Consider the following 11622-nt stretch of genomic DNA (forward strand, 5'->3'; position numbering starts at 1 on the left):
GCTTATTCTAGGGATATGAAAGAACTTGCGACGGAATTCAATGAATTCTTTACGGAGGTGGGAGTACGTGCCGCAGAGGAAGCCAAAAGACTGGCATCAGTCAAAGGTCTAACTACTTCACATCAGGAACTCCCTGTCAGTTTTATACCAGAAGAAGATGAGTTTCGATTTCGGGCTGCTACCTCTTCCACAAGGATCAATCTTGGGCCCGGCATTGTTTAATATCTACATCAACGATCTACCATCTGTACCTAGGGTAGGGTCGTTAGAGTGCTATGTTGATGACTCACAGTTATATCTCTCATTTCCTGTACGTGATGCCACCTTAGCCGCAGATCAGCTGACAGAAGATCTTCGGAACATAGCCGCATGGTGTTGCAAAAACAGTCTACTAATTAACCCAGACAAGACTAAACTTCTGGTTCTCGGAACTTCGCAGATGCTGATGAAGATACCAGATGATCTAAGCATTACACTACTCAGCAAGGAGATTACATCATCCAAGTCTGCTAAAAACCTGGGGGTTACAATGGACTGTAATCTAACGTACGATGAACATGTAACTCAATTAACTTCGAAATGTATAGGTAGCCTTTGTCAAATAAATCGCGTAAAATACCTGTTTGATAGGCGTACGTTGATTACTATAATTAATTCTCTCGTATTCAGTAAATTATTGTATTGTTCATCAGTATGGGCTAATACCACCAAGAAAAACATCGAACTATTACAAACAGTGCAAAATTTTGCAGCCCGGATAGTTTCTGGAACGAGGAAATTTGACCATGTTACACCTATTCTTAAGCAGTTACAGTGGCTGCCAATTATCAAACAACTTGCGGTTAGGGATGCTACCATGGTATTTAAACGCTTAAATGGACTTGCACCTCCATATCTTTGTCAGAAGTTTGAAACCAGATCGGAAGTGCACAACTGTAACACTAGGAATAGGGACCGCCTACATATACCACTCTGTAGGACGGCTGCAGGTCAGCACGCGTTTACCTTCAGAGGTCAAAAGCTGTGGAATAGTCTCCCAAACGAGTTTCAGTCTATCACTAATTTAGATGTATTTAAAGTAAAAATAAAACAACATATTTTGAGGGTATTTTTGGAAAACTAAGTTTTAGATATTGACATTGTAAATTAAGCTGAAACGCCTTTTTGAGGAGATTAATAAAGTTATTATTATTATTATTATTATTATTATTATTATTATCGTTTTGAATTTTAACTTTGGATTTAAGGCGTTGACTGATCGAAATAAACGAACTGAAATGTTATGAAGTGTTAATTTTATTCAGTTATGATATGTAGAGCAGTAAGCTCATATTTTTAAAGCTCTCTTGTTGAATAGCTTCCGATAAATTTGACACTTGTTCCAGTAATATAATTTGTATCAGCATCAACTTATCTTTGCCGGACTAAAACGATGTAACCTATAAATAAATCCATCGAGCGCGTTGTTGTTGGTTAAGATCTAACACGGTTGCGTTTTAGTTTCCCCCGCATTTCAGTACCGAAAGACAAATACGATGTGCAAGAAAAACAAAGATGCATGATATGTAGCTCGACTACAGCACGACACTAGCACGACTTGGTTTCAGACGTCGAATTTAATTCAGTCGAATAGAACGGCTGTTGCCGAAAGCAAAACACAAAATTAAAGAAACGGTTTAGCAAACTTTTAAATATATTCTAATATATTTATAATTTATTAATTGAGTTCGGCACGGCGGTAGCACGGCTTGGTTTCAAACGTCGCACTACCGCCGTGCTAAAGTCAAATTTAACTCGATCAGTTGAGTTCGACACCGCAGTAGCAAGACGTTTGAAACGGGCCTTATAGTTACACGTTTTCTGGCGGAAAATAATGTCGTACGTGTTCTCGTTCACTTTTTTTTTTCTGCCGCTTGTTTTCACCTTGCATTGGTGGCCGATAGCATTTCTCATCTTTTCACCGCCGCTACAAAATTTTCATGTTGTTCTTCCAACAAAGAAATGTCTCCTTTGTTTTTTATCTCTCGCTCTAGATCTCTGTCGCCCTTTTTCTCGATGAGCTTCGCTGGCCTGCCACCTACTTCCACTTTTTCTCTGTCTCTCCGTTGCTCTATATTCCAAGTTTGTGAACCTGACAATTAATCTAAGCTTAATACTGTAGACAACACGGATACAGAAACAATTTCCGCTTTCCGTTTTCGTCTTTATTGACTCTTTAGTAGTCCCTGCTTTACAAGACGCCGGTGGCTATGCGATTTCCCGCCAAAATAACCTCGAGTTGTATTTGGGTTACCATACCTTTTGATTGAGTTATTTTACATTGGTATGCCTGTGGTGCGGACGAACGGTCCGGCGGTCGGTGTACGGTTACGTGATTTCCAAATTTTCTCGGATGGGTAGATTACTTCATTTTCTTACCCATGGTATTCCGCTGTGCGCGCTTCGCGGCAGAGAGCTCCGCAACTAATAAACCTATTTAGAAAAAAAACAAAAAACAAAACCAAACAATAGAGCTTGGCACATACATGGAGTCCATTAACTCAGTTTTCTTGTCGACACGAAAAGCCATCCACTTTAAGGCTGGTTTCACTAGCGACGGAATCGGAGTGGAAGTTGTAATCAGAAGCGTAGAGCTTATGATCTAGTGAAAACAGCGTTCTGATTCCGCTTACGACTCCGTCGTTTACGTTCCACATATCTAGTGAAAACCAGATTGTCTGTGTCGGAAGCAGAAGCTGAAGAACTAAACCAATCACAAAGTGTGGGGACGTGCATTGTGATTGGTTTATCCTTCCGCTCCTGCTTCTGACTCCCAAAATCTGGTTTTCACTACATCATAAGCGGAACGTAAGCGATGGAGTCGGAAGAGGAACCGCAAGAAATGGAAACGTTCTGATTCTTCTGACTCCGATTCTGTCGCTTTTATGACTCCGATTACAATTCCGATTTTTGATGTTCACTAGGTCATAAGCGCTCTTACCACTCCGCTTACGACTCCGACTAAAACCAGCCTTTTTTAGAGACCAGCGCGGCTCAGCCTTGCTTCTTTACAGAAGTTACCGTTTATTTATGTGTGAGCAGGAGCCCAATATTCATTATGGATTTCGTGCCCGTTAAAAAGCCATCCGGTATACTGGTGGTTTTCACGTTACATCATTGCCGCCATGCTTTTGGACGGTAAACAAAAGATCGCTCATTAGCTAGCTTTTTTTGTCCACCAGCATTTGTTCATTTCACCATTGTTATTTGTGTCTCCCGAGATTGCATGAAAGCCACTTATAGTGTAAACTTTGCCTAAGGCTATAGTCTCACGTAGCTGGTGCTTTATTCCGCTCAAAAAATCTCCAGAGAAAATCAACAGACCCTTTACCTCCCAAGAAGAAAGGTGCAAAAATCGTTTGGTTGGTTTTTGAAAATAGACACAACAAAAAATATGATTTGTGTTTTACGAGCACGAGTTAAAACCTTATTTTGAGCAAGTCTTCTTCATTTTCAAGTTCTTGCTCAGTGAAAGAACCAAAATATGACGACAAAAGCTCAGATAATCCGCTTGAAAAACTCCCTGAACTCCACTAAAACTCGTCTAAAGTTCCAGTGGAGTTTAAGCAACCCCAATGAAAACTGTTTCGTGTTGATCAAACGAAAATGTCGCTTGCATTATGCACCCATTTTCAAAAACACTGTAGCATTCAACATTTATTATTAAATCAACAAGAACTCGAGTTCTTGAATGGATATATTTTTCTTGAACTTTTTCCTTCGTTTTACAATGCTTACGTAGCTTAAGCCGGAAAAGATGGCTCACTTCGATTCGATCGCCAGAGTTTATTCCTGTTTAGCTTCTTTGAACATTTTGGCCGTTGCTCCTGTAGTCTGAAGGCAGGTGCTTAATTATTTCACCAAGGAGAGTCCTCCAGTGTTCCGTTTAAGTCTCATGAAGGGGTAAATATATTTGAAGGGAACAGGAAGATTGGTAGGGAGGAAGTAGTCTCCAACGCAGCTCTTTTTTGTTGTTTTTGCGTTGCGTTAAAATCGAAACAAAAACGGCTGCGTATGACTACCAAGGAAGCCTAATGTGTGTGAGTTTGTAACCACAACATTCTCGACTTGAACGAATGGCAATTTACATGAACCAACGTAACCTGTTAATGTACGCATACATTAAAGACGACTGAACGATCGCATTGTTTGATAATATGCAGGTCATTTTGTTTGTGTTTGATGCGCAAACAACCATGATTATACTGTTAATAAATTTACCAGCTAATAACATTTCCACCCAAGGGCTAGGGAAAGGAAGTGTGGGGTGGGGGGGGGGGGGGGGGGGGGTACTCAATCATCATGCATTACCTCGTCTTCTCTAGTCTCCAACGCAGCCTTTTTTTGTGTCGATCTTCACGCAACTCGACGACTCAAAAAAGCTGCATAAGTGAATAAACTTCCCCCCTGCGTCTCGTCATGTCCGCTTCAAACAGTTTCTTCTTCCAAACTAAACCGAACCCATGTATGGAATTCGCACAAAAAAATTGAGCAAGTGTATATTATGAGGAGTCTTTAATCCTGATAAAATAAATTGACAAAGTTTCGAGTTCCGGAACCTTGCTTTCATCTTTCTTCAACAAATCAGAGTCAGTCAATTCATGCATCAGTCAATTCCACCTGCGCCCCCCCCCCCCCCTCCCCCGGGCATTTTCATTTTTTTTTCGCCTCAGACGGCAAATTCCCGGGGGTGGCGATTCTTGAGCTTCAAATCCCCCAGGGTGGGGACGAAAAAAGAGGGCAAATGCTATACGGTAAAGCGCAATGTGCCAGTCCTAGCCCCGCGTACCTTAAGGTTTTAATTGTGGTGGAGCGGAACGAAGGGGAGGTCAAGCGAGCAGTGAAGTCGCGATTGTGGGTGTGTTTTCGTGGCTTCGGCTGCTCATTTGCGCGCTGGCCAAACGAAACTACCATCTATACACAGGCTATGATAGTTCAACAGCGATACTCACGCTGACGTGACCTAAATAAGTGCCAACAAGAAGCGCATTGGGTCTTGTAACAAAAAAACAACGTTTGTAAACATTGATGTCCCCTAAATAGCAAAGAAGTTATGACGTTACAAAAAAAGTTACGTAACTCTGGGATTGGGTCAAATAAAAATCGGTAAAAGCACAACTGCCCAAAAAAATCATCGTGCTAGTGCGAATTGGTGGTGAAATTGTGGTTGTTCGGAACTGAAATTTTATGTTCTGTTAGATTGTTCGGACGCGTGGGAACTAGGCCCTAAGTTAGTCTTCAGGGGCTCGGACCCCCTTTAGTTTTTTTGGACATGTGTTTTTTCGCTTGCGTTGTAAATTCTTGTAGTTTGTTCATCATGTTTATGTTTCGTAAATACAGCTGATTTATGCAAGAAATCGTTTTATTCATGGTCCTTCAGTAGCCGGATCTACAGTGTCGGCGAGTATTTGAAGATACCAGCGGAGAATTGAGAATTGGACCTCCGTTTGTAGTGAAGAATTTGGTCAGGTTGGTCTTGGCAGTGCGGCGATTGGCGCCATTATCTCTTGTGAACTTTGCAGAAATTTTGGAGTGTTTTAAGGACCGAAACTGTCATTCAAGGTTAGTGGAGATTGTGTATGGAAATGGTGAATGAACTGGAGGCTATTAAGAAGAAAAGACGTTTTCTTAGAACGTTCGTGACGGACACCTTGAAGTCTATCGACGAAGCTCTGTCAATCCCCGATGACCATGCTAGAATTCAGGTTTTGAAAGATAACATTGCAAATAAATGGAACGATCTTCAAGAAGTTCAGGCCTCAATGTGTACTCTATTGGAAGAGAAAGAGATTGACGAAGAATGTGAGTCATAACGAGTACGAATTGCGTGTCATTGAATACATGGCGAAAATGATGCATTACTTAGAAAGTAAACATGTCGGTAAGGAAAGCGCGTGAAGTAATTCAACGGCAGCCCAAGCACCGTTGTCGTTAGGCCCCAAGGTACAAGTGAAGCTTCCAAAGATTGATCTGCCAACCTTTTATGGGGATGTTTTAAGCTGGCAGTCTTATTATCAGTCAGTTAAAGTCTCAGTGGTGCATAATCCATCTTTAGCTGATGTTCAGAAATTAAAATACCTAATGAGATCATTGAAAGGTTCAGCTGCCGAAGCGGTTAAAGGGTTTGCAGTCATACAAGAGAATTATCAGCCAGTATTAGAGTCTGTGAAGGAAAGATTTGGCCATCTGCGGTTGATTCTTGATGCACATATAAGGTCCCTAATTCATTTACCACAGTTGAATTCTGAAGATGCATTGTCCATGCGTAAATTTTATGATCAAGTAGTTGGGCAAGTTCGTTCTGTTGAATCAATAGGAGAGAAGTTCCGTTCCGAGACCTTAGCGCCTGTTCTCCTGCCTTTAATTGTTGACAAGTTACCGAAAAAGGTTGTGGAGAAGTGGGAATTAGAAATTGGTGACCATAAAGAGGACTATGTGAAAGTGAAAACATTGTTTGCCTTCTTAGAACAGTTAATAAGAGCTAAGGAGTCCTCTCAGCCTCCCTCTCTTCAATCGAAATCCCCTGCACAGGAAAACAGTTGGAATCAGGGAGCCCATTCCAAGTCTAACCCTTCACGAAAGTACTCCACCTCTGCCTTGTGCACGACAACTCAAGGGCGTGTGTGCATCATTTGTGGTAAAAACCATTGGGTGTGGTCGTGCATCAGTTTCCTGTCATTGCCAGTCAAAGAAAGATTCAGAAAAGCGGTATCCAAAGGACTGTGTTTTCGGTGCTTTGAGTCGGGTCACAGAGCCGAAGTTTGTCAAAAACCACTCTGTAAATACTGCCGTGGTAAACATCACAGTCTCCTGCACTTGGAACCAGTCAAGTCTCAGCCAGAAGAAGCCAATTCAAAGTCCTCTGAGTCACCATCCTCATCTGCAACTCCTCCCTCGTCGTCTTCCATAGTAGCAAGTTCCATTGCAGTTAATTCAGGTGGGAAGGTGATCCTGCAGACTGTTCCTGCTGTCCTTTGTGGATCCAACGGTTGCAAAAAGGTTGTCAGATGTTTCTTTGATCCCGGCTCCCAAACGTCCTTTGTCCAACAGAGTGTGGTTGAAGAGCTTGGTCTTGATGGGGAGACCGTGAGAATGGCAGTCTCGGGTTTTGGAAGAAAATCTGCTAGGGACACTTTGCGAAAGAGAATTTCCTTTACGCTAGCACCGGTCAGCGATCCTGGCAAGCCGCAAGGTGTTGAGGCACTAACTGCTCCAGTTATATGCCGTCCAGCTGATGCTGTGGATGTTTATCCTACCAAGTGGCCTCACCTTCAAGATATAAAGTTTCCAGAGAAATTCCCCAGAAACGAACAAGAGATTGATGTTCTCATTTGGCTTGGATTTCTGTTATTCCTTTGTATCCAGAGATGCTGTGAGAGGTGGTCCTAATGAACCAGTGGCACTTCGTACATCCTTAGGTTGGGTCTTCTGTGGACCAACGGGTGGTCATGGCCAAGATTGCACTGTGTCTATGAGTGTTCAAGTTTGTGCTAACCAAGAACTAAATGATACACTTCAGAAGTTCTGGAAATTGGAGTCCATTGGTATTACACCCGTTGAAATGTCAGTTTCCACCAGCCAGAGTGAAAGTACAGTCTTAAAGAAGTTTAAAGAGACATTAGCATACAAGAATGGTCGGTATGAAGTCTCATTGCCATGGAAAGATGAGCAAGTTGTACTGAAAGATAATTACAAGCAAGCAAGAAGTAGGCTGTATAATCTGGAGAGGAATCTGCTCCGAGATTCATCCAAAGCCAAGTCCTACCAAGAGGCCATTAATAAGTATGTGGAGGACGGAGTAGCAGAAGAAGTACCCTATGAGCAGTATGCACCAGCAGATGGGCGTCCTGTGTTTTACCTTCCACATCGTGCTGTTTTCCGAGAAGATAAGCAAACAACTAAGACGAGGGTTGTATTTGATGCATCCGCGAGAGATTCAAATGGTGTGTCTCTAAATAGTTGCTTACAAGCGGGCCCTGCATTGCACCCAGATTTGGTTGGAATTCTTCTGCGCTTCAGAAAGAATCAGGTGGGGGTCATGGGTGATGTTGAAAAGACGTTCTTGCAGATTGGCTTGAAAGAAGAAGATAGGGATTCACATCGTTTCCTGTGGAGAGATTTGGACCCAAGAGTTACGTTTGGAGTTATTTCTAGTCCATTCCTTGCCATCTTCACTACTCTAGAGCACGCAAGGAGATGTAAAGAAACATTCCCTGAAGCATCAGATGAAATCCTGAGGAACACTTACGTTGACGACTTTGCCTCAGGGAAAGATACTGTACGTGAAGCCGTGAGGTTACAGCAAAGTTCAAAACAGCTTATGGAGCAAGCAGCTTTCAATTTGACAAAATGGTCCAGCAATTCGCCTGGGGTTATGCAAGCCATTCCTGAGAAAGATAGAGCATCAGATAGTTTGATCAGATTGGAGAGTGAACTACCGGGAATGCATCCAGTTACGAAAGCTTTAGGTCTAAAGTGGAATACGAGAACAGACAGCCTTGTCTTTATGATTGAATTGGACTCTCTGAAATTGAAATCAGAGACATTGTACACTAAGAGAGAACTAGCTTTTAGCAGCAAAGATCTTCGATCCGATCGGTCTCATCTCGCCTTTTACAGTAAGGTCAAAACTAAGCTAGTTACTCAAATTTTAATCTTTCTAACAGAGTGGAAGCTAGTTCTCTCGGTGAAAATTTAGTTAATAATTAACTAAAGCGTGGACACTGAGTAGATATCAGTCATGTTTGGAAACTAACTGTTAGAAACTTAATGATTGAAAATGTTAATTAAAAAAAATAGCGCTTGGCGCATACATGGGGTACATTAAAGCAGAAAATTAATTTTCAGTGAAGACTACTGGATAGCTAAAATTTCTCAGTTTTCTTGCCGACACGAAAAGCTATCCACTTCAGAGATCGGCGCTGCGCAGCCTCGTTTCCGTTACAGAAATCGCACCCAAATAGTTACCGTTCCGTTATGTGTAAACAGAAGCCTGGTATCCAGTATGAATTTCGTGCCGGTGCAGAAGATATCCGGTATAATGTAATCTTAACCTAAGGCTATGTTTTCACATAGCTGGTGCTTAATGCCGCTCAAAAACCTCTAGAAAAAATTTACCTCCCACGAAGAAAGGTTTTAATAGGTTGATTGGTTTTTGAAAATAGACACATCAAAAAATATTATTTGTATTTTACGAGCATGTGTTAAAAACTCATTTTGTGCATATCTTCTTCATTTTCAAGTTCATGCTTAGTGAAAGAACCAAAATATGACGACAAAAGCTTACTAGATAATCGGCTTGAAAAACTCCCTGAACTCGACTAAGACGCGTCTGAACTTCCAGTGGAGATTGAAAAATCAATGAAAAATTTCGTGTTTATCAAACGAAAACGTCACTTGCATTATGATGTAACCAAGTTACAAAAACACTCTAGCATTCGGCATTTATTAAATCAACAAGAACTTTTTTCTTCGTTTTACAATACTTAGCGATGGAAAAGACGGCTCACTTCGATTCGCCAGAGCTTATTCCAGTTTAGCTTAACATTGGCTTGCTCCGACAATTTGAAGACAGGCGCTTAATTATTTCACTATGGAGGGTACTCCAGCCTTCTGTTACATAAATCATTACTAATCAGTTTTATCACCACTGGCCGGAGTGGAATGTAACGAATGGAATGGAATGGAATGGAATCTTGAAAATATTAGGCTGAGATTACACAAGAGACCTATATTTTGATCTCTATATGTCAATGTTAGATGCGTGAATAATGTGGTTACCATTAATGTGACAACATTGTTTTTATGCATGTAGAAAAGAAAAAATTGAGTAATCGACAAATCAGTGGGATTTTATAAAATTGTATTGCTATTTACGTAATCTTTTTAAATACCGTTGCTCAGAACATAGCAGCATAGGACTATAGAGAAAAAAACCGAACCTTAAAGTGAATACGTTGATTCTAACGTCATATTTAACATTTTATAGATTTATCTAGAAACTCGGTAAAAAAAAAAAAAAAGACAGAGCCATGCAACAAGCTTGGGAAAATCCTTTACCGATTATTAGTTCTTTTTTATTGTTATTTGTTGTTTGTCGACTGAGTTTTAAAAATAAAGTCGCATATAGGAACTCAGCAAAAAGTATCATTTGTGTTGTGGGTAACTTGGGAGGATTAAAAACGACCAAATCATCGGCAATATCTTGAGATGTTCTCAAAAAAGAAAAAGACAGAAGAGGGGGACTCCTTCAGATGGAGTGAACAATCATTGTTAATCTTAACCGATAATCGCCAACAATACTTTGCACGTGGCATTAACCACTTCAATCGCCAAAAATATATCAATGATTCTAATGGCGTAAAAACGGTTTTTTAAGATGGATACCAAAGGCGTTTGCACATAGTATAGCGACTCTTACACAAGCCTTTAGAAAAGACCCTAAGCGATTCACAAGCCTTTCTTATACAAGCCGTCAGGAATGACTCTTAGCCTTCTCTCAGTATCTTAAAGAAGCCTTTTGTAAGACAAGCCGACAAGCAATTATGTTACACAAGCCTTCTGTAAGCCTTCTTAGGCGTTGTGTAAGACTCTTACACGAGCGCTCTGTAAGCATCTTACACAAGCCTTCTGTAAGGACTCTTACACAAGCCTTCTGTAAGTATCTTACACAAGCCTTGTGTAAGGACTCTTACACAAGCCTTTTGTAAGTATCTAACACAAGCCCTCTGTAAGGACTCTTACGCGTTCTGTAAGCATCTTACACAAGCCTTGTGTAAGGACTCTTACACAAGCCTTCTGTAAGTATCTTACACAAGCCTTGTGTAAGGACTCTTACACAAGCCTTTTGTAAGTATCTAACACAAGCCCTTTGTAAGGACTCTTACGCGTTCTGTAAGCATCTTACACAAGCCTTCTGTAAGGACTCTAACACAAGCCTTCTGTAAGTATCTTACACAAGCCTTGTGTAAGGACTCTTACACAAGCCGTCTGTAAGTATCTAACACAAGCCCTCTGTAAGGACTCTTACGCGTTCTGTAAGCATCTTACACAAGCCTTGTGTAAGGACTCTTACACAAGGCTTGTGTAAGGACTTACACAAGCCTTCTGTAAGCACTCTTACGCGTTCTGTAAGTATCTTACACAAGTCTTGTGTAAGGACTCTTACACAAGGCCTTCTGTAACTCATACACAAAAGACAACAAAAACTTTTTACATAATTTTTAAGTGTTAAAGAAAGGCGTTCGTAAGAAGGACTTTTAGTAATGAGCTATTTTAATTTAATTGCGTTCAGTTTAGTGACACAGAAACTAAAATAGGGTAATTTTAATGCAGTGCAATATATAAGGTGTTGTATATTATATTCTGTTACTGTTATTATATAAGGTTCTGTGCCCAGCTGCTAAGATTGATCCCAATCTTGAATGTTGTAACAAACGGCCAACCATAGCAGTTAACTCTGGACACCAGCGCAACCTACAGAATAGTTCGTTTGTTGCGCGCGTAATGCATGATTTCAAAGAACAATGTCAATTCGGTTCCTTGCGACGGTGTGTCTGTCGCTATTTACTTGTATAATAAAAC

At 40.9% G+C, this 11622-nt stretch overlaps 2 protein-coding genes across 2 annotated transcripts; both read left to right on the forward strand.

Annotated features, from left to right (window-relative positions):
* The first annotated feature begins 5624 nt into the window (after nucleotides 1-5624).
* On the forward strand, nucleotides 5625-7428 carry LOC140925665 (uncharacterized). Its single transcript, XM_073375572.1, has 2 exons — nucleotides 5625-5841; nucleotides 5975-7428. The coding sequence occupies exons 1-2, from the start codon at nucleotides 5625-5627 to the stop codon at nucleotides 7426-7428; spliced, it is 1671 nt and encodes a 556-aa protein (XP_073231673.1).
* An 82-nt stretch (nucleotides 7429-7510) lies between these two features.
* Nucleotides 7511-8737, forward strand: LOC140925666 (uncharacterized). The gene has a single exon (XM_073375573.1). It carries the CDS (start codon nucleotides 7511-7513, stop codon nucleotides 8735-8737), a length of 1227 nt encoding a protein of 408 aa, XP_073231674.1.
* Nucleotides 8738-11622: the final 2885 nt, after the last annotated feature.

This window comes from Porites lutea, chromosome 2 (assembly GCF_958299795.1).
Source record: "Porites lutea chromosome 2, jaPorLute2.1, whole genome shotgun sequence".
In the NCBI taxonomy this organism is placed as follows: Eukaryota; Metazoa; Cnidaria; class Anthozoa; order Scleractinia; family Poritidae; genus Porites; species Porites lutea.